The following is a 25,006-nucleotide window of genomic DNA, read 5'->3' on the forward strand; positions in this document are numbered from 1 at the left end:
TGATTGGTTAATTATTAGAAAGTTTTAAAATATGGTTCAAGGTTTCATGTTTGACTCACCTGCTCTCCTGCTCCTTCACCTTTCAAAGCTGTACTTTTTAAAGCACAGGGCTGATATTACCTGTATCATCTTTCCACTTGTTCATGTTCACATTACATTCATAATGAATACAAAGACAATGTCACAGACAGCTTTATGGACTACATTAGATGGCAAGATGTGACAATAGTGTGTTTTAGGTTTCTAGCTAATTTGAAAGAGATGCGAGCGGCTTCTGCCAGCGTTCCAGTCATGGGTTACTGGCTCAGAGAGAGTAAAATCAAACCATGCACAAGTCACTGTTAGTCTGTCATTGAAAACATGGAGGAAACATGCATATATGGATGAAATCCAAATGAATGAAATAAAAGAATCAAACACACTCTGTAGTAAAATGCAAGTGTTCAAGGAGAGACCAAAGTCAAACTGAAGACAAGGGTCTGGCAAATTATCATGAATGATTACATCAAGTTGCCATGTGTCTGCTTGAACTCCAGCTTGCTGATCTGGAGTGAACTTTAGACTGATTGATTATGACAGACCTGATGACAGGGTGATAAAAAAAACAGTTTTTCTTTGCTTTTTTGTCTTTGATCTCTCTCTGTCGATCACTTCACTTTAACAACACGGAGTCATGGCGAAGATGAGAAAAAGAACAAAAACATAAGAGAAAAAGAAAGACACGCAAAATAAAAGAAACAGACACCTTACCATGTCATCAGCCAATGTTTTTATGTGTATGTTCTGTTGAAGGGAAGGGACAATAAGTGAGGGCAAATGAAAACACACTGCTGTGTCTTTGTGCAAGTGAGAACCCATAACCACATGCATTAAATTACAGATATGCACAAAAAAAAAAAAGCTTATGAGATCATAAGCAAACAACCAACGGCAGGCAGCGTGAGAAGTCAAACCCGTTGCTGGTACAAGTCTGCACGAGTAACTAAAATAATTTAAACAAACATAAACTAAACTCTGTTACATGTATTGGAGTCTGTTCTTTTGTATCACAAACAAGTCTGTGTTTATATGACAGCAGACTTATGAAGATGAATTATTTTAAATATATCACTTCACATCAACCAGTCTTCCAAAAGTAAAATAGCAGAAATAAAGCTTTAATGAGCAAGACAAACTAAAAACAGACACATTCTGCCCCGTGTCACAGCAGAGACAATACAGGAAAAGGAGATGGACAACTCCAGTGTTTTCCCTACCATTGTTTTAGGGGCGGGGCGGGGCTTTTTGATTATTTTTTCGGGGTGTCTACCACCCCACCTGAAAATAATCCTAGGGTAACACTGAACTCAGACAAAAATTATTAGAGGAAATAGCAAAAGCTTGCCAAGGATCTTTGGTCTTAGTCCCCCTCCTTTCAGCTCCATGTGTTCTTTCCTCAGGATGGAACAGTCTGACTGAATGAATGACTGACTACATTTGGGTCAATGACAAATAAAATAGTATTTTTTGAAAAAAAAATCTTTTCATAATTGATGTAATGCACATTTGTGAGTCAGGAACAATGCTTTAAAGTTTAGATTGTTAAATAACTTTTCAAAGTGTTTAAATTCATTTTTTGACTTTTTTTGTGTCAGGTGGTACAACCAAATTTTTGCAAATATATATTCCTAATTTTATTTATAAGTGAAATCTTAGAAAAATGAACCCTAAGAGTAACCCGTTCTAGTATCTTTAACATCCGATTTTACTTTTAAAGACAGAAAAAAAATAATCATACAAGTATAGCAGTAAATTAATTTAATACAATTACTAGTTTTCAGCCATTTGTTCACTTTTACCTAATATTTGTTGGATTAAATCAAAAATTTACATGGTTGCACCATCTGATGAATATCAGTTGTGCCACCTGACAACATTAATAATGACAGGGAATATGCTGAATACTGGATTTTTTTTTTTTTACTTATTTAAATTACATATTAAAAATAAAAAACAAATAAGAGTGTTTTAGTCAACAGTCTCTATTGAAGTAAGAGTAGTAAATTGATCAAAATCAGAATAAATCACATCATCACATTCAGAATGTAGGAACTGGAATGGTCTACGGTGCAATAGATTGGTCAGATACACTGTAATGAATCGTCATTATTGATACAAAAAAAAAAGTTCAGTAGTTGACGATGTCACTTTGTAAAGAAACACAATATAATATACTGTACATGCACATGATCTCACAGTTTCACAAATTTGCATCTTTGTTGTTTAACCAGACATGGTAACGGTATCTTTTTCAAAAACGAACAAACGAACGAGCTAGTGCAGAGTTAAAAAGAGAATAGTAGAGGACCACTGTGGCTTTTCTGGTAAAGATGGTGGACCAAAGTAGTCTTGCTGGTTGAGCTAGTCCATCAACATTATAGTGACACCAAAACATTGGCATCCCATGCTGGTTATGAGCATCCAAAACCCAACTCATGCTGGTCTATGCAGGGAGTGCTGAATCTCACCGTGAGTTCTGCTCTTAATGAAGCAACCCATTAGATACATCTTTAAACCTGATCAGTTTGACTATATTGACCTCAATCACAACTTCTCCTCTCTGCCTTCACTCACTGCCTAACAGATGTGCTTTATCTTTTTGGCTACAGCAGAGATAGCCGTTTATGAGATGGAGCACACAGGGGGAGAGATGGGTCTCCATATGCCGTGCAGAGCGGATGAGTGTTAACGAGCAGAGCTCTGTGGAGAAGCTGCCATAAAGCAGAACTTCCCGCAGGTTTCCTAACTCTACTGTTAATCTCTCAGCCCCCCGGTCCTGCGTTTACCCAGACATCATCGCACTGCCCCAGGGTTGCAGGCTGCACACAGCTTTTGCGACAGTTGTGATGGAATGGCAGGTTTGATGTGAATGGAGGTGTGTCAAGGACTCAAGGGGGTGAATCATCTATTACAATAAACTAACCTTTATTAACAAAGAATGTTTAATGCTTTAAAGAGGTCATAAAGAGTACAGTTTAAAGCCCAAACCAAACTTGCCAACAAAGACTTTCATGGAAAGATATTGTTAAAATAATAATGACTGTGTAGGGATTATTGTATTACAGATCCAACAGCCCGAAGTGGCTTCATAGTGTAAGGCCCTGTATAACATGGATGTGCATTTGTTATTGAAAGTAATTAAAATCTTAAAATCTAATTAAAAACCATTTAACAACTTTGCATAATTGTGTTTTGACTCTAGGGCTGGTCATTAATATTGCAGCTCGACAACACATCAGACAGTCAACAGGGCCAAATATTGCATTATGATTTAACGACACTCCTTCAGGGCAACAGAACTTTATTAAATTCTTTATCAAAATAAAGCTTTATTCATTACAGAAAACTCCCAAACCCCCACAATAGCGAAATGAATGCAGCCCCCAGCACCTCCATAAACAGCGACATAAATTACAGTTGCACAGGCCTAAGTAGTTCTGTAATGTGTTGACCTAAGTAAACTCTTAAGTTAGCTAATTGGAAACACTTGAGAGGAGAGAACAGCCTTGTTTTGGTTAGAGAGCACTAAATATAAGGATTACTTGACAGTAGAAGTGCAAATGGTGCTATTACGTGTTCCTCCACTAGGTGGCACACACCAATCAAAACATACAGTTGGTCAATCAATGTTTTACAAAAGCCAATAGAGGCATTGAATGGACTTTGAAACATGTCCAAAAACTGAAAGTAGTTTCTAGCTGACACCATCTGCTTTGTTGGCCATTCTTACATTGGGAAAACAACCAGAGGATGAGGATAGCAACAAAAAGCTGTTGTAAATGCTTTCTGGGAAATCGGGTTACTTTAATTGGTCTTAATTGTACTCAAACAATGGATCGCTTGAAACTAACACTTCTTGGCAATTTGCAGTCACTTCGTCTCAAGAATGGAGCATTCAGTGGCCAACAGCTCGTCTCGTTCACACTGTTCACACACAGGGATGTTTTAATTAAATACAGAGCTGGAAAGAGTGCGTCAAACCCTCTAATAGACGTACACAACTATCAGGATAGAATTCACACAACCAGAATGGAGATATTAAAAAGAATGGGTTACTAACTGGTCATAAACCTTGGTGATGCAGATAATCCTGAAGTACAGTAAAGCCCAGAAAATTCTTGATTAAATATCAGCACTGTTCTTGTACTGAGTGCTCACAAAAGCTTTGACCAATACCCTGCTAGAATCAACACTGATTGTTGGTTGTATTTGCCCAGAGAGTGAGACCACAGGCCAACAGGATGCCAAACAATAGCCTGATGTGAAGAGAGACAATGGTAATAGCACAAAGGGGTGGTTATGGTACAAGCCAGATGAATAAATCATTTAGAGATAAAGGATCAGGAACATGGCACAAATAACGTTGAATCGTTTTGTAAATAAACGCATAACGATTTAAGGATTGGTGACTAGGCTATTTAAAAACATAACATACAAACTTGTGCCAAAACTACACTAATCAACCTGTTGAAATGACTGTGCGTCTACCCCTGACGAGATAATTTAATTCATTTCAAATTAAATATGCCATCTGACAATTCTAAATGAAAAATGTAAGTATTTACTAAACATTAGTGTCTATCAAATTGCTGTTGCCACTAAGAAGACCACCATACCTGTGATGTGCACAACATATATGTATAAAAATGTATAAATATATGTATAACATGAAGTATAAATTGTATATATAATATACAATCTATAAAAAAAAAATTGGTCATCTGCTTATTGCCACCCACACCCCCAAAATTGTATAATACACAATTTGTATAATACACTTGTATAATACACTTGTATAATACACAGGCTTACTACTTCCATACACCTTGAAAAAAAAGGGCTTTCAAGTCGAAGCTTTTATTCAGTCATTTACATTAGATGCACAACTAAGACTGATGTGTACTAATGTATAATATCCCTGTACTGAGAGCTCACTTAAGTGAAAATGGCCATGGAAAACAAACTGTAATTCAATCCCCCTTGCTTTAAACAATGACATTAGCATGCTGAAATGCACATTCAGCTGTGATGTTATCTGCAACTCATATAAGCCTATATCAAACTGACAAACGGCCATCAATTTTCCATGGGAAAACAGCATAACACATAGTTTGCAAAAGCTGGCGCTGCGATAGCCCTGCTGGAGAGTCTGGGGTGATGCCAGACGTGCCTGTTTGCCATTTCTGCAGAGATACTGCAGCAGGCCTCATATATCTGTGTATGCAACTGTAAAGTACATCATCATTTTTGCAATGAGGCAAAGTGGGGACATTCAGTAGAAGGGGTGGCCGACTCTTTGACTTCATTTTCAATCCATGGCTTATCTGAGTGTAGCCAGATAAGGCAGGGCCTGCAGATGTAATCTGTCTAATGATATACAGACTTAAGCTCTTTCCGGTGTTTGGCTTTCTGTGGTTCTCCCCCAAACAGAGAGGGAGCCTGTGTCAACTTGCGCTTTCACTTCAGGAGAAGAAACGGTGATGTCATCGGTGTTCAACTTAAATACATGTGAAATCATTTTTTTGCACTCAGCCACCCTCAAATCACTTTCACTTTTAGGTTTCCTCCCAGTTTTCCTCAACCTTTGTCCATGTCTTTTTCTATCCTATATCTCAGACTTGACAATTCACTTAGAATGTAGTCCAGTAATTCAAATCCATAGTTTAATCAATCAGACCATTATCATAGAGTGAGTGACCCAGTTCTAAACTGCTCACCACTGGTCAGAGAAGAAATGGGGAAACTCAATGAATAACCAATATTCATTGAGTTTCTATGCATGATAATATCATACATCCATAGTCAAGATAAGCAGTTTTAGCTCTACACTCATACACTGTAAGTCAAAAGTTTGGGCACACTTGGACTGAATTGATTTCTCAAGATCTAAAAAATCTTGTGATATGAAAGTTTAAAAGATTAATATTATTAATATTAATACAAATGCACTAATATAGTCCACTTGAAGAAGGGAATGATAACGAGTGAGTAAATTCGGAACACTGAGTGCACCGGAAGGGCTGCCAGCCACTTTTGCATAGTTTGTGCTTGCTGTATAATAATCATTTGAAACTTAGCAAACTGGCAGCTCCAGCAGTAAGATGAAAAGATTTATCTTGAACTCCGTCATGAAAACTAGCATGTATAAAACTTAGTTAAACAATTTAATAATCAAGTAAAAAGGAATGTATACCTGTATGACATTATACTGTAGCCACATTGGACCAGCGGTTTGGAAAATATTTGATGGATGGATGGTTCAGCTGCGGGCGCTATCTTCTGGCGAAACATGGGAATTCATTCGGCGCGACCGTCACAGTGCATTTTGGGTATTCTCCAGCCGTTGAGCATAGGATTGTAGACTCGTTATTGCAGTCCATTGTGGGATTGAATGAGTACACTCTATAACGTCCACTATGGTTTAAGACACCACTTCAAATGGCAGTCCCTTCAAATAGTGCCCTATTTAAGGGTATAGGGGGTGATTTCCGACACAGCCTTGGGGTGGGCGATATACTGGTAGACACGATAAAACCGGTAGAAATTTGTCAGCTAAGAGATTTTGGACTATGGTCTCTATCGCGGTTCCGCTCACGTGAAGTTGCTGAGTCACGAAAGCTTATCGTTTGCATGTGTTTTTAAGTATTTGTGGTTCAAAAACAAGTGATTTTAAACCGTTGAAGCAAAGTAAGCAGCGAAAGACAACTCATTTCGCTATATGCACATGCTGTCAGAGAAACTGTTTCTCAGCACCATTAATAAACTCAGCGCTGAGTTTCTGGTGTGCCTTGTGGCTTGAGCTGAGTTTTAATTTAGAAATGTGCAGAGTGACTAAAGCTGAATAGACTCTAGAGATGATGAATGATAATTTTGCTGCTAAAACAAAGACTTTATTACATGGCAATCTGTCCTTTCACCACATCACACGATCAACCCGAGGTCACTCTTTTTGTGTCACAAGAACTTGTCAACAACTTTTGTGCAAATCACTAACTATTGCAAAGTATGTAGTACAATGAACCTTTTAAATCAAGCAACAAATCATACAAGACAGAGAGACGCGGACATTTTAACCTCAAACACACATGGGGGGGGGGCTGCTTTGGGAAGTCCACACAATAACAAAACCTACCATTAACCTAGGGCAAGTGCAGTTTGATGAATGCACAAATTATTATGTATGTGGGAGGAAGGTCATCATATTGGGTGTTAATATAATACCATTAAATGAACAATAATCATTTTAGTCTACAGTAAATTATTGACAGAAAACAGCAAGTTAAACAGAGGTATTTGATCTTTCCTCTGGACCAAGAAGAGTGAGCTTGAGTTCAGCTAGCTTAAATGGACTGATCAGAGTTTCAAGATGGTAAATGTATTCTTTAACCTCAAAGAATTGTCAGCTTCCTTCAGCATTCAGACACACGCTTCTTGTGCTATTCCAGAATTTAGAGTCAAAATTAAACAGTCCCCACAACCCATTTTAATTCAATAAACTGATTTCCAAGTAAAACAAGATATTCAAAGGAGGAAAATGAATAAATAAATGTAGGCCTAATATATGACCAGGGCTCCGAACCAGTTCAAGCAACGAAAACAAAAACCGTAAACGAACGAAATTTTTATCAATAATTTCAAGTTTGATCAAAAATTTAACAGGAACAAGTTTAATCGTTCTGAACAGAAATGTTTATTTTAAAATGACCTTTAACCGGTTAATGTTATTTTATCATTCTGTGTAATATACTAATTTGGCAGTCAGTCAATCATGAAAACACCATGTTGTCAAAGTTAGTATTGTGGCACTCGCGTGTCATTACATTGTTAACATTTTCCCAAAATCAAGCTCAAATGGAGTTACGAGGTCTTTCACCAGTGAATTTAGGAGATTTGTGTTTTGTAAGTCATTAATGGCCAAATCTTTAGCAATTCAGCATTACGTTTTATTAAACTTGCAGGTTACAAAGTTTATTATAACTATCTGGGCACTTAGTTTTTCCTTTCGTTTAATACATTTGGCCAAAATCTTGTGTTATAAAAGATAAAGTGCTATGCACAGGATGTGTTGGCTATGATTAGAGGGCAAATACCAGACTGACACTCTTCTCGGCTCCTCAAATACATAAAATATTAGCCTTTACACGCATTGTGTTTTTTCATCATCAAAAAATATCCATTACAATAGCATGCAACAGTGAATCACTCATAGTATAACCAAAAATATGCATTAACAAAATAAATAGCCAAACTTGTTTTCAAGATTTAAACCAGAACAGACTAATTGTATACCAAGAACTGGTTGCTTTGTCTTTACCACCCGTCTTATTTTAGTTCACAACCATCATTGAGGAATAAATCTGTACATGCTTCTAGATGCCCTTGACTTAATGAACAGACCCTTTCTTTATTAATTCATCTGCCCAAACAAAGCTGCACTGTTCTCAACATGCAAACAGACTCATTTGAATGAAGAACATGCTAGCATCTAAAATAATAATATTATATTATTATTTAAATATTTTGAAATTATATTATTTAGCATAAAAAAAATATTATAAACCAGAACCCAATTTTCAGGGGATTTGTCTTTGTGCAGCACAATGCAGGGATGACTGATGACTTCAAAATACTGGAGGGGACCTCATTAAACAACCCATTCCAAGAGCTCTATTGCCTTAACATGGGAAAAATCTTTGGTGTGTTGGTTATTTCAGGAAAACTGAGCCAATGTTTATGCTTCTCTGAAACATGTTGGTGTGAACAGCTTTCCTTGGACAGTCATCCCATGTGATTGATTCAAGACAGAGAGCCCCCTAAGAAATGACAATATTAAGTATTCTGAGCTCCAATTCAATTGATAGGGCCACCTCATGTTATGTGACAATGTGAGCATTATGAAGAAAGGGAATTGGAAACTTGCCAGAAACATCTGTTTGAAAGGGTGATGTCAGAATCATCCCCCAGTGTAACTAAAGCACTTCCCTTCTTCACTTCCTGTGAGCACTGAGACACTCAACATGTGTTCCATTTCCTGTTGGTTCTCCTTTTCTCTGAGATGCCCCATGAGTTTGTCTGCAGCTGGCCATTTTAAACTCAAAGAGGGGGTCTCTGAGATTAAAATGGCCAGCTACAGACAAACTCAAACCATTTATTTCAAAAGTGAGACCACATTGAAAATTCTGGGATTCTAATTTAAACCTGTAAGTTTATATATTTATTTATTTTTAATAAATTAAACATGTTGACTTCACTAACTGAAATAAAATAATTTTAAGTACTAAAACGGCAATAAAAAGTAAAAGTAAAAAAAAACTAATCTTAATAATTAAAAAAATAATAATAATAAAATGACAAAAGCAGCAAAGCACCTAAAATTACTAAAACTGAAAATATAAAAGCCAATTCAAAATATCAATAAATACTATAATACTATATATAATATAATAAAACTAATTAAATTAAGAAAAAAATAAACCAAATACTAAGACATTCCAAAATGCATGTTAATTATTCACTCAAATCTTTCAGATAAAATAGCCTAATGTGTGAATTAAAAAAAATAGAATCATTTTCTCAGACTTTTGAACCCCATTGTATGTGCTTGTACAATGCTAAGTTTCACAGAGGGATCAGACCTACAAGTAAACAAAACCAAAATGTATTGTTCAGTGTGGCTGATAATATTAACCTGATGTTCCAGCCACAATGTCTATGTTTGAAACTGCGCAGTGCCCATGTGTATCTCAAGACCATTCATCTGTATAAGCCACAAAAGCAGATCTACCTCAGTGAACTTCTCACTTACAGTAAGCTGACTTATGCTTAACTGCATGTGACAACATGCTAATATACAAAATATCCAATACTACAACAGGAATATCTGTATAAATTATATAGAAATAGAATATTAGAGTAGCAGTAACAACAGTGTTTCAAATGGACATAACAGCTTGACAGCATGGGAATAAAAGTGCCCAAGTTCCAAGATATATTGTTTGTTTAGAGCTGTACATATACAGATTGTCATTCATTATATGATCATTAATGATGAATTTAAAAAAACCTTGACAAGTCATGGCTAAACAAACTCTACAGTCAATATTTTTAACTTGTCCTGGGAGAACAGCCTGGCCAAAAACCTTCAAAGTCCCAACAGAGAGTTGTTATATTTGTTCTAGGAAAACTAACAACAGCTGATTTAGATACGTTTTTTTCTCACGAGAAAAAAACTACGATTATTTGAACAATGTGTACTTCTACAACACATCCAAGCTGAACAAAACTGTCCTACACTGATTTTTAATACTGAGAGTATTTAGAGTCAAATCCACCCAACTGCAGCACACCACTGATTTTTTCCCATCTTCGCGTGAACAAAACAGCTGCAGTTCTGAGGAATAATTAAAGTCTGTTTCACACATTTAATCTGCCCATTCACACCTCTGTTTTGAATAATGGTGAACAGCCAAGGCCTCCACACCACCTCCCGTCCAATTCACCTCTTCCTTTATTAAAACACAGGTAGATAATCTAAGTTTTCAGGGTCACTGGCTTTCACAACAAACACAGTGTACGTCACTTACAGCACGACTACGAGGACATGCTGTACAAATCGTCTGCACTAATCTGTGCTCCGTTATGGTATGTTACATAACAGCACCCAGGCTTATTTTCTATTTTCGGAGTTTCATTCATTTGCAATGGAATTTAATGGAGGTAAACTTCCATTCAGTCTGTACTCCGGAATGCCTTTTGAGGAAAAGCGCTGGCTAGAATTCCACTTCCATGACTTCATAAGACTCAGTTAGAAGACAAGTGAGGAATTCATTCCATAAATGCAAAATCTGCGTTCTTTCACACTGAAAGTAGAGCGCATAAAAAGAACCGCCTAACAAAATAACAAACTTTGGTGTGTCTACATCGCATAAGAAAACTGTGTTTGTCTTTATTTGTGCCATCAACAGAAGCTCCATGATGTAATTCCCTCTCTAAATGCTGTAAAAGAAAAAGAAAAAGAAAAAAAAAAAATGTAAAAAAATTATATATATAATTTATATATATAAACTTCCTCTTGCCTCTTTTCTCTCCCCATGGGTCTGATCCTGGGGCAAACTGGAAAGATTAGCCCCAGTGCATTACAGAAATCTAACGCTGGGTGATAATGCTTAGCATGCTCAAGGGGTTATAACCTTCTCTAATCCAGCTCAGGACAGATTTATCATAAGACCAGAGATGGCTCTCATTCAAAAGAATATACATGCATATTCAATGCTGGAATCTATTGGCAACACATACGTTTTCCATAAAATGTGTCCACCCCCACGGTTAAGCCCGTTTAAAATAAGGTCAAAGATCTGTTGGTCGCTAGGTCGACTCGTTCCCTAAAGTTATTGGTGGTTGGCTTCCTACTGGTCACAGCTTTTTACAATCTTTAAATGTATAGACAGTTTAAAAAAAAAAATAAACTGTCATTCTATTTTGACAGAAAGAGCAGTGCAGTGCATATATATATATATATATATATATATATATATATATATATATATATATATATATATATATATATATATATATATATATATATATATATATATATATATATATATATATATATGAAGAGTTAAGATGCAAAAGCCTCTAAGTGCCATCTGAAATTTTCTTCTAGAATGATCATTTTTATCAAGCTCGTATATTTAAGTTCAGTAAATTCACTTAAATGGCAATGAAAATTACCTATTTATTGTCATTTAAGTGAAATTACTGAACTTAAATATACAAGCTTTATAAAAATGGTCTTCTAGAAGAAAATTTCAGATGGCACTTAGAGGCTTTTGCATCTGAACTCTTCATATATATATATATATATATATATATATATATATATATATATATATATATATATATATATATATATATATATATATATACATATATATATACAGTGCTATGCATAAGTTTAGACACCCATACTAAAGTTGACTAAAAAGAGGAATAAAAAATCATCTTTTGGAAAAATTAGGAAAAATCCAACCTTTAAGGACACCAATTTTCTTTGTGAATGAATAATGTATCGTAAATAAATAAATGTTCTTCCTTAAAATACAGGGTGCATAAGTTTGGACACCCCTATGTTAAATTCCCACAGAGGCAGACAGATTTTTATTTTTAAGTATTTTTTTTTTTTTTTTTTTTGGATACTATGCATCCTGATAAAGTTCCCTTGGCCTTTGGAATTAAAATAGCCCCATGATCACATAGCCTTCACCATACCTAGAGATTGGCATGGTTTTATTTCAGTTAGCCTAATAGCTAGTTTGATTCGCATTGAGAGATGATCTTATGGAAAGTACCCCATGCCAATCTCTAGGTATGGTGAAGGCTTTGTAATGATATATATATTACAAAACATTTACTAAAAAAAATTAATTAATCTATTTAAAATAATAATTTGCTAAAAAAATAAGGCTGTGAAAAAAAGTTGTTTTTCCAATTTCAGAAACACTGTAAAAAACAATAAAAAGGATGTAACTGTAACCACAGTAAAAGGATTAGTTCACCTAAAAATGAAAATTCTGTCATTAATTACTCATCCTCATGTTGCTCCAAACCTGTAAAACCTTCGTTCATCTTCGGAACACAAATTTTAAAAACTAAAAAGATATTTATTTTTGATGAAATCCGAGCAACCCCATTGTTTGCAAATTTATTACCACTTTGAAGGCCCAGAAAGGAAGTAAAGACATCCTTAAAATACTTATGTGACTACAGTGGTTAGGCTAAACCATTATGTTATGAAGCCACAAGAATACTTTTGGTGCGCAAAACCCCCCCCCCAAAAAAAATACTAACCCTTTAAGCTGTGTTTCCACCGTCGGGCCAAACGGTTCAAAGAACGATAAGGAACGGTTCCAGTTAACGGTTTCCACTTAAGCCTGGTTTGGCACGGCACGATGGCAAACCTTTCTCGGCCCGGTATTCTCAGCATGGTTAGCTTACATTAGTGAAATTAAAATAAATATATGATTATCCTCCATAACACGGTTGCTATTTACATCTACGATTATGAATGTAATTTGATACTTACGACTGATCATACCCTGTATGGAAGGAATATCCTGCCAAATTTAAATAAATAAATTAAATGATTAAAATGAAAATTAAAACCATATTAACGATTTCATTACAGAAAACAGCACGCAAAATATGTGACAAAATTGAGAATGAAATTAAATGATTATCCCTGTCAAATTGAAAAATAAAATGCAATTGGTAATTTCACATTTCATTTTCACTACAGTCTCGCGGCAAGACTGCCAATATTAAAATGAAAAGCCAAACGTGAAAAAGAAACTACAAATACAGTTTTTATAATGCTCTTTAGTAATGCTCACGCAATAATAGTGACACAATTCAAATACAAATGTAAATTTTCGTTTTCATTTAAATTCCTCTTTTATTTCAGTTTTCATTTTCGTTTTCATTTTCAAAGACAACCTGCATGCAAATTCTATGTTAATGAGTGGGTGTGGCTTATTCTAGTAACGGCGCTGAGACACGCCTTCTAGCTAAGTCATCGATGTCCCGCATGAGTTGAATGTGTGAAACGAAATTATTTAAATGTGATTATATTGTAATCGAGACGACGAGATATGGCGAAATCTGTTAGTGAGCTTTTGCGGGAAGCTGCCGCAGCATTAGAACATGGAAACAACCAGCCTGACCATGTTAGTTATGATGTTAGACTCAGACTAGACCATAATCGACGATGAGGTTCATTCATGTATTAGGCTGTTTTGGAAATTCAACTATTTGGGTGTACAGAAGTCTTAGTAACACAGTTTCTACAACAATTATAGCCAGACATTAAAGTCCCCATGACATAAAATTTTCACTTTTCTGAGGTTTTTTAACATTAATATGAGTTCCCCTAGCCTGTATATGGTCCCCAAGTTTCTAGAAATTTCAATCGCTGTAAATAGAGCTTTTGCTATCTTTCTCTGCCTTTGAGAAAATGGAAGCTCAATCGCGCTGATCTTGAATCTCCTCCTTGTGACGTCATAAGGAGGAATGTTACCTCCCCTGTCTCTGCTTTGCCCGCCCAGGCGCCCAGAGAATATTTTCCGCCCATGAGAAAATGAGCTAGGAAGGAAGTAGGAACGCACGCGCGCGATTTTAGTTTGTCCACGAGAGATATCATGGCTTTTGAGCGAGCGAAGCATAACAATTGCTCAATAATTGGATGTACAAATGAACACCGAAGGGTTAATACAGAGCTGGGCTTGCTGAACGTCTGAAACTAAAGTCTGGATCACTCTCTTTGGCTCAGCTACACACCTCGGAACAGTAAGTCAACTAATGATATATAAGTGTGTTGCTTTACTGTTTATGTTTGCCTAGACTGTTACATGTAGAATGTGGCTGTCACATTAGCTATGCAGCCATGCAGTTTATGTGTGTGAATACACACACTGTAACGCGAGTGTTGTACACTTCTTTGTTATTTGGATAACCGTTTTCCTGTTGGTTATACGGCGCGCGCGATATCCGCATTTCAAGATCGCAGAGCTTGATGATGTAATTGTAATAAGATAAATTACAGATGTTACAGATCTCTCATGAAAAGGCAACAGTAGGTTAGCGTTAGCTACATGATAATAACTGTAAACCATCCAAATAAAGTACCAGACATAATATTTTAAACTAACCATTCGGAAATGTCCTGCTGGAACCGCTGAGTTGTTGCTTCTCCATCCGGATCAGATTCTGGGTCAAACTGAAATGCTTGAACGACTGCGTGTCTTCGTGCCATTGCTATATCCAACGTTAACATGCACGGACCGGTTCCGTTGCGCAAGATGGTCAAGGCCACACCCACCCTCCACCTTGCGCCGCCTTTCTCCTCCTCATTAACATTTAAAGCTACAGACACCGAAACGGCCTGTCTGAAGGAAGCTCATTCTGGGACTGGCTTGTAGTGGCTATAATTCTGCACCGAGGCTGAATTTTTGAAAAGAGATTTCAGATACAGTACTAGGGACCACTAAGGCCCATATTAAAGCCTACAAAAAATAGCATGTCATGGGACCTTTAATACCCAATGGCTTTAACCGAGGACCTCGGCCAATGTTTCATATTCGTGTCGTGCCTATAACAACGCCCTTCAGCCGTGACTTATTCAGATACAGCACTAGCCTGTATATCTGTCCGCTGTTACGTGTCTTTTGGTTATTTTAAGTTTGTGTACTAAAAGAATCACAATGCTGATTTTCATTTCCAGTAACAACTTCTGGATGAGATCGAGAAAGCGAGTGTACCTGCATTTACAGTAGCCTAGGCTAGATATTTCCTTCAGGTCAGTCCTATATATTCATAATAAAAAATCTGTTTGAATGTCCGGTGTGATATCTTGTACTTTTAACAGTTAATAGGGGTTGTCCGTGCTTATAGTCATGTCAGTTGCGTCTTTCTTCTCAAGTTTGAGTCATTTCAAAAGTCTTCTCTACTGACTGACTCACTCATTAAGTCAGTCTTTGTCTCCATCTAATGGAGAAATAATGTAACTTCGTCTGTTGCTTTATGGTCACTGTCAGGGACTATTTTTTTTTCTCCAGCGGAATGAATTGGCTTTTAGTGATACATTTTACTTCATGATAGTTGCATAGATACATATGTTTCGGGATTAATATTTGTATTGCGTGGTAACCGTTTTATAAAAGCAATAAGGTACTCTAGGCTATGCTGTATCTGAATAAGTCACGGCTGAAGGGCGTTGTTAGGCACGACGCGAATATGAAACATTGGCCGAGGTCCTCGGTTAAAGCCAGTGGGTATTAAAGTTCCCGTGAACCGGAAGTTGCAAACGACTTTTCTCCAGTGTTATGACGTATTTCCCAGTGAAAAGGAATATTGAACAGAGGGCAGGGTTTTACTCTAGCGCTCCTCCTCTCCATCTCTGCTCATAGCAGACTAACGGTTTGAGGGGAGTGGTTAAGCGTTGCCCAAACCAATTCCTCAAACCTACGTCATCAGAGAAGGTCCTCCAATGCAGAGGGGAGGGGCATTTTCAGATTTTGATTAAAGATTACCATGGTAAAAAAAATTTTTTTTAAATATTTTCTTGCACGGATTAATTGTTCACCACAAGACTAGTAATATGCGCTAACAAAGTAAATAGGGTCAATTTTGATTTCATGGGGACTTTAATGTCTGGCTATAATTGTTGTAGAAACTGTGTTACTAAGACTTCTGTACACCCAAATAGTTGAATTTCCAAAACAGCCTAATACATGAATGAACCTCATCGTCGATTATGGTCTAGTCTGAGTCTAACATCATAACTAACATGGTCAGGCTGGGTGTTTCCATGTTCTAATGCTGCGGCAGCTTCCCGCAAAAGCTCACTAACAGATTTCGCCATATCTCGTCGTCTCGATTACAATATAATCACATTTAAATAATTTCGTTTCACACATTCAACTCATGCGGGACATCGATGACTTAGCTAGAAGGCGTGTCTCAGCGCCGTTACTAGAATAAACCACACCCACTCATTAACATAGAATTTGCATGCAGGTTGTCTTTGAAAATGAAAACGAAAATGAAAACTGAAATAAAAGAGGAATTAAAATGAAAACGAAAATTTACATTTGTATTTGAATTGTGTCACTATTATTGCGTGAGCATTACTAAAGAGCATTATAAAAACTGTATTTGTAGTTTCTTTTTCACGTTTGGCTTTTCATTTTAATATTGGCAGTCTTGCCGCGAGACTAGTGAAAATGAAATGTGAAATCACCAATTGCATTTTATTTTTCAATTTGACAGGGATAATGCTGTGAAAATGAAATCATTTAATTTCATTCTCAATTTTGTCACATATTTTGCGTGCTGTTTTCTGTAATGAAATCGTTAATATGGTTTTAATTTTCATTTTAATCATTTAATTTATTTATTTAAATTTGGCAGGATATTCCTTCCATAACCCTGATGGTCCTCACTGCAGAACACGAAATCCAGGGGGAGGAGTTGGATCTGGATTTTACATATTACATATACCTAAACCTACCCATCTCCACACCCTGATCCCTAAACCCACCCCTAAACCTAGCAATCTCCACCCCTTAGATCTGGATCCAACTCCGCCCCCTGGATCTCGTGTACTGCAGTGAGGTGCTACTGCCCAAATGCGCCGAGTTGCGTTCAGTCGGTGTTCACAGTCGGTGTTTAAAATCTGCTGCAGTCATTGGAAACAGTCTGTAAGTGTGTTCAGTCAGTCTTAGAATGTTTCAGCTAGACGTTAAGTGTGTCCCCGGCATAGAGACAGAGCGCATTTAGGCCACGCCCACACAGCTTGTTTGCTGTACACCTTGCCACATAGCAGCTTTTAGACATTTTGTTTTGTTTTTTGTTTTAAGTCAGAAATAAGGAGGCAGCTTCTCGCAATGCAAAGTCAGTGGAGAGTCTGGAGACGGTTGGATTGAAAGACAAAAACGGAAGTTAAAAGACAATATTCTAAAGATGGCGGCGCCCTCGTTTCTCTGGCGCATAAGGTCTATAAATCGTTGCTTTATCAACTCTTTTAATTCCAAAGAGTGGCCCTTATCTAGCCTGGGAAAACCCAGACTACTTCCGGCGAATTTTCATTCTCTCTCCAGGATAGTCTGGAGAAGAGCCCATTCAAACTCATTTCTGTGCCGCCGAAATCGCGGCACCAATCAGAAACGTTTGGGGAGGGATTTACATGATGACGACAGCGCAGCGACGCTGAAGGAGTTCTCACGCACACGCAGTGAAAAATACATTGCGGAGCAGAGAGGAGACTGACAGCACGCTGGCAGACAGGACAGAGTAGGCTACTTTTCGGTTACGTTTGATATTAAACATATTAAACAAAGTCTCAGCTTTCAAATTTGGTAATTTTTTAAAAGAAATTTAAACAATAAATACCGTTTTGTTGCTCTTTAATGTGCCGTGACAGATCGCTGTAGAGCATCAGTTAAATCTGTTCTCGTGAACCGATCATCTCTTCCTTCTAGTTAATTTATATAGCCTCAAATAAACATGAACAAACATAAGAAGGAATGTTGTACACTCCGTTTTTCAAGTTCAAATCTATGTTAATCTACTCTCCTGACTGCTTTGTCGGACAAAATGGCGGATGGCGAAGTATGATTGGTCAGATCACCTGTCAATCAAGCTGAGCTACGTCGGTTGGTGACGCCCCTTTGGAAATGATTTGTCTACATAGCTTCTCCAGACCCTACACTCAGTTTCAACTGAGAAGGGTCTGGTTTTAACCAGGCTAGCCCTTATCAGCACCACAGTGGAAAATTAAATCATATCGGTGCTGCATATGAAATCATATCCATTCTTCTAAGCCGGATTGGCAAGGAACGGAATGGTTAAACAAAGAGAATGGTTTAGCCCGATGGTGGAAAAGTGGCTTTAGTAATCTGGTAAACTAGTAATCTGTGCACTATGAATCATATTTTCTTAAATCAAGCCCAGGTAATGGTAATTTTACATAATAGTAGTACACAATTAATATTAAATAAATATGACATAGCGACCAACTGGTTATAGCACAATAGTTTGAAACCAAGGATTTAAAATTGCCCACTCAAGAGTGTCCACTGACGGCAGCACTGTTCTTCAGTCTGCATCAAATTCACACAACTTGGACATGACAGTATATGAAAAAAGTATAAGTATAAAGCATTTGCCTTTCAATTATTAGACAGAACTGTTCAATTATTAGACAGAACTGTTCAAGAATGTCCATAAACCAATGAAGATGGAGAAGAGGATTTCCTGTGCATCTGTGCTCAGGTGCTGGGGGTCCACATAAAACTCCCACTTACGACATAACTTATCTGTGATACCAATCATTTAAAAAATGTCAAATAAAACTACAGATAAACATACCACTTAGAGCTGCACAATTAAGTGTTAAAATAATGCAATCTCGATTAAAACACATCCACACAATCTCATCCTTAAACGACAATGATTCAGGTATGTCTAAGCTACGATGACGATCACAGCAGAACATTCAAATCTGTGTTTGAGTTGACGCTGACCCAGAGAGAGCAGTTGTCATCATGTGACCTAAAGGAATGAAACAGCTCCACTAACTCTGGGGTCTTTTCAACCTGACAGTATCATTATTTCTAGGGCTGCCACTGCATTCACAATCCAAACAAAGATGCTACATGCATGTAGCATAATCAGTTGTTTTTTATTTAAATTAGATAGATGTATAATTTCAAGATTTAGGGCAGAATGGTCTGACTTCAGCTTTAAAAATATTTTTCAATTTTTTTTTTCTATTTTCTCTGCCGGCACGTCTCTGTTCTCCTCTTTACATCTGTCTTCGGCGTGTCAGATGTAAGAATCTTCAAAAGAATATCCATGCATATTCGATGTCAAATTCATTGTCCCTATTAAATACTTAAACAAATAAACAAGCGACTGTTAAAATTTTTTTTTAATTTAATCATTCAAGAGATTTGTTCAAAAACACTGATACATCCAGAAAGGAAAAAATTGAAGTCTTTATAAGAGAGTCATTGAATCGTTCATTCAAACCAATTACAATTTTTTTTAAATTCATAATTAATTCAATATTTTTGTAAATAGAGTGCAGCAGTTAAGATTTTGTCAGAACCTCTAGTAGATTACATGTTATTTTGTTTAGTTGTCTATTCAGAATTATTTTTATTTTTATTTTTTTACCGGGACTCTCAATTTATCCATTATCGTGCAGCTCTATACAACTACTGATATTAACATTATGCAGCATTTATAATACAGCCACACAAATCATACAAAGCAGTGAAATCCTTTCTTATCTTATTTTAGTGTAGAATGAGTAAAGCTGTTTGTTGTTAGGACGACAAAAAAGTTTTAAAAGTAAAAAATTAAAGGCTGATAAAAAAAATTAGGCTGCTCTGCAGGGGTATAAATGCGCTCGTCAATGTCAAAATGATCGAGATGGCCAATCAAATAGAAGAAGGCGGGTCTTACTGTTCAGTGACCGACAGGAATAGCCTATGATGCAAACCACCTTTTATGAATCTTCACAGTTTTGAATTGCAAATATGCTATCGTGAGTCATGTAATTCATAACAGAAGGTGACGAGACAAAAAACTTTTGCTTTTTCGGCATATTCAAATTAATAAGAGTGAATGTGAGTACATTTTAAAATAAAATATTATTTGCAAATAGTTTAAATTGATTACTTCATTAGACCTAGAACATCTTTTACCATTCCCCCCAGCCAAATATGCCTACATTACTGTTATACATCTGCTGACAAACAAATTTATTACCTGCCATTTACCATAATGGCTGCTATAGACACAAACTTGTTGCAGAGAGAAAGCTAAAAAGACTTGATTCAAACTTCACCACTCTTTAGGTGCATGAGTTCCTTAATTTTGCCGAAAGCTGTATTGCGCAATAGCAGAAGTTCTGGACATCTTATGTGCGCAGAAAAGTTAGGCAACAGAGAACATGCCTGGCACCAAACCAGTAACAGGATGTGCAATAGTGAGATCACTAGTGTAAGAGAGAGTGACATCAGTGTTGTTGAGGCCTGACTCAAAAAGGCTGGGTCATGTGTGATTGTGTGGAAGCCTCAACATCCACTAGTACAGCGATTATTGTTTCTTATTTATTATTTTCCGATTTATTATTTTCCGCAAATAGCAAATTCTCAGCAACGTTGCAACAATTTAGTTCTTGTAGAGATTTACATAATAAATATTTACACTACCATTTAGGCTAAGAGTTTAGGGTCACGACTCTATATATTAGTAAGATATATATTAGGGCTGCACAATATATCGAAAATATCGAAATATCGCAAATGTATATATCGCAATATGCATATCGCAACAGCTTGCAATAACTGGTGTCATGAACTAAAGACAAAGAGAAAATCACTCACTGCTCTTGGCTGAATAACTTTTGTAGCTTTAATAAGAATCAGTATATTTAATTTATACAGTGAAAACTAAGCAGTGTTTATTTTTACATTTTGATTATTCAGTTTCTGTTGTTTAATAAACCTAATGTAGGCCTACCTGAAACCCTAAACGCCGTGGTTTACACTGATGTTAAAATAACACTTCTTATGCAACAGTTAAGCATGGCTGTTCACTTTCAGAAGTTGTAGGGATGTTTTCTTGTCACAAAAAGAATGTGAAACACGTATGTAGGTTATATAATTTTAAATAACTTATATTTTTAAGATCATTTAAGTTTATTTTACACACTTTAAGCATTATCGTATCATATCGCATTTTTTAATGAGTTATCGCATATCGCATTTTTCTTCAATATCGCCCTAATATATATATATATATATATATATATATATATATACTGTTTTAGTGTGTATCCCTTTAATGATGCAAATGCAAATGAACTGCTGCTGCCGGCACAGAGGGCGGAGCCTTACAAGCTCATCTCACGGAATGATAATATCAAAACAGAAACTCTCAGTGTTCATTTCGACCTGGAGTCGGACAATAATGACCACAGAGCCAGATAATATATGCTGTATTGAGATAGAACAGGTATAGTTTAGTTTAATTACAGTAATAACTTATTTTTCATCTTGCTTTTATCCACTATTAGTACAAGCCTGTAGTAGTGGACCCCATCTGAATGATGGCCAAAAAATGACTGATGAGTTTAATGAAGTTTATTGTACAACATACAAAAGATAAAGTGTCATTTTCACTCCAGAAAATCACAGCAAGAGCTGAATAAACACCGTATAAGAAGTGCGCATCTTATCCATAAACTCTCTCTCCCTTTCATTATCATTAACATACACAGTAAATTAAACAGAAACACTCGTTGTAACGGTAAACAAATATATAGCCTACACAGCTTTTCAGGGAGTGCTTAATAAACTGGTAAACTTTATATCCATAAAACGACTCAGATGAACTGTAATAAAGCATGCGTTCTCACATTCATTTCTGCCGTGATCAGTAGGGCTGTAACGATACACCAAACCCACGATTCGGTTCGTATCACGATTTTTGACCCACGATTCGGTTCGTATCACGATTTTTTTTTGGGGGGGGGGAGAAAAAAAAGAATGATTTTTATTAAAACAATATTTTTTATTAAATAACATTTGTAAAACCTATACAAACTGAACACCAAAGAACAAGATTAACTATGCAAATTATTAACAATATAAATAGCCATATATAAAATAAATAAATAGCCAAAGCTATAACACTTCTGTTTTCTTTGTAACAAAATACTGTTGAAAAACAAACAGAACTAAACTCCATTGTGGTGATGATTCGAGCATGTTGAAAATTCTCATTCAATCAAGTTCTCTTACATTTACAAAGTAGGCTAAATTAAATGGCTACTGTTTCACACTGAGGTAACTGAGGCTTACTGCCTGTGCTGCAAACACCAATCAAACCTTACAAATTGAGGTAAATTGTGTTTTTTTCTTGCTTTTCCCCAGTCTTAAAGTGAAAAAGGTAGTATTTAATTAAATAGGGTAAACGTACCTATTAAGCTCACCAAAATCTACATTGAGACATTTTTAGTGCACAAGATATTGGTTTTAGTACAAGAAGTTATTTTAAAATAAAATATTAATCTCTCACACTATAATATTTCATTTTATTTTAAATGACAAAAGTATTTCAATTAAGATGTACATCATTAAATATAAAAAGTCTGGCTGAGCTTAATGGGTACGTTTTGTACCCTTTAAGCACACCCCTGTTCCCAATAAGCTCACAACAAGTTTTATTAAAAATTCTTGTTTATTTTAAACAACCTTTTTAAGGAATAATTGAAAAAAGTTTTATTTGAAGGTACAGAGTCAATCACAAAAAAACAGAACACTAAAATCAAGCAACAAGGCATTCAATTTGATCAGGTAGCCTATCCTATTCATAGTGACGTGTCATTCAAACTCATTGCAACATCTAGACTAGTCCACGTTCAGCTATGTAACCCATATTGAAAAATCAAATAACAAAACAAACCAATGTGCTCCTTAAAGGGATACTCCACTTTTTTGGAAATAGGCTCATTTTACAACTCCCCCAGAGTTAAACAGTTGAGTTTTACCGTTTTCGAATCCATTCAGCCGATCTCCGGGTCTGGCGGTACCACTTTTAGCATAGCTTAGCATAATGAATTGAACCGGACAAGACCATTAGCATCTCTCTCAAAAAAATGACCAAAGAGTTTCGATATTTTTCCTATTTAAAACTCGACTCTTCTGTAGTTACATCGTGTAATAAGACCGACGGAAAATGTAAAGTTTAAATTTTCTAGGCTGATATGGCTAGGAACTATACTCTCAAAATCGCACCTTTTCATTTTCCGTCCGTCTTAGTACACGATGTAACTACAGAAGAGTCAAGTTTTAAATAGGAAAAATATCGAAACTCTTTGGTAATTTTTTTGAGAGAGATGCTAATGGTCCTGTCTGATTCAATGATCTATGCTAAGCTATGCTAAAAGTGGTACCGCCAGACCCGGAGATCGGCTGAATGGATTCGAAAACGGTAAAACTCAACTGTTTAACTCTGGGGGAGTTGTAAAATGAGCTTATTTCCAAAAAAAAGTGGAGTATCCCTTTAACTCTCTGGGTCAGAGCTTTCCTGTCTACTCCAAACTTCTTGGACAGATACGACAGGTTTCTGATGGCTCCTTCTTTGTATGACATGCCTCTTTCATCTTTGGGCATACACTATAGTTTCGTCTAGCTTTTGTCATCTTAAGACTGTGAAAATAAGTTTATTAATCATTTTTTTGAAGATTAACATAGTGACAACCATCAGTTAATATTTAAATTCTGATTATTAAGTATTTACATAGACGTTTAATGTGGGTGAGCTTAAAGGGAGCACACACTGTGCTTAATTGGAGCAAAAACATTTTTAATTAATAAATATTAAATTAAAATTTAAAGGAAAATATTTAGCTAAATTAATAATCTAGGTAATGTATTAAGTTTATACCAATTTTAATATGAACAACTATTATAGACAATATCTATGAAATTATGCTTTTTCTAATTGACGTCACACTGAAGCTGTGTGATTGTCATAGTAGTGCACCCTTTAAGCTCACCTAACAATAATATGAATTCTTTAAAAATTACAGAAGTTTAAAACCACAGACTATCAATAAAATGTAAAATTATAATATTATGGATTTAAAAGTACAAGCCATTAATTCCTGTGAAGTAATATATTAATGTAGCACACAATCTTATACAGCTAGTAAGCTAGCTATGTTCGTAGCATCTGGGCTATGTTGCTAAAACTATCTTTTAGATCTAACTGTAATTATTTCCCACATCCAGGTTCCAGGTTATAATATTCAAAAGTCTAAACATTAATCTCTTAATTTTGCAATAAGAAGATGTACTTCTTCAAAATAAAGGCTTAAACATATAAAAAAATGCACATCTGAGGGGCTCCTCTTCTGGTGAAAGTTTTCAGACAGCTTTGAAAATAGCCGCCAGACAGTGTGAACACATGGACACACATATCTCAGTGTGCAATGGTCTGATTGGTTTAAAATTACAGGAGGTATATAGTAACAAACACATCAATTGGTTAATACATCAAATAGGATAATACATTGCTGTTTCTTTTTATAATCTGAGCTCCAAGATGGTAGTGTGCTTAATGGGTACTTGAGCTTAATAGGTACGTTTACCCTACATTTATGGTGAGATTACTACATTTTATTTAATTAATCGCATTTATTGTCAATCTGTTTTCATTTTGACCACGAACCATGCGCTGTCACTTTAATTCAGCGCGTGCAGCACAAAAGAAATACTCGTTGCGGAAACGATCGCTGCACTGCTGTATACGCACGGCAACTGGAACGGGTCGACGGACGGCAACCGCGTGCAGTGTGTGACCTGGGTAGGCTACGGAAAAAATATGCACCGCA

General features: G+C 36.1%; 1 protein-coding gene across 8 annotated transcripts in view; it reads right to left on the reverse strand.

Moving 5' to 3' along the window:
• diaph2 (diaphanous-related formin 2) overlaps positions 1 to 25,006 on the reverse strand; it is a 481,157-nt gene that overhangs the window by 451,018 nt on the left and 5,133 nt on the right. For 6 of the 8 annotated variants that reach the window (XM_081382682.1, XM_081382681.1, XM_081382675.1 and 3 more), the window contains exon 3: positions 751 to 783. The exons of the other annotated variants lie outside the window; for them this stretch is intronic. In XM_081382682.1, the coding sequence (XP_081238808.1) occupies positions 751 to 783 (33 nt within the window). The remainder of the gene's footprint in view (positions 1 to 750; positions 784 to 25,006) is intronic. 8 annotated transcript variants of the gene reach the window in all.

Source organism: Scardinius erythrophthalmus, assembly GCF_964197995.2.
Source record: "Scardinius erythrophthalmus genome assembly, chromosome: 13".
Lineage (NCBI taxonomy): Eukaryota > Metazoa > Chordata > Actinopteri > Cypriniformes > Leuciscidae > Scardinius > Scardinius erythrophthalmus.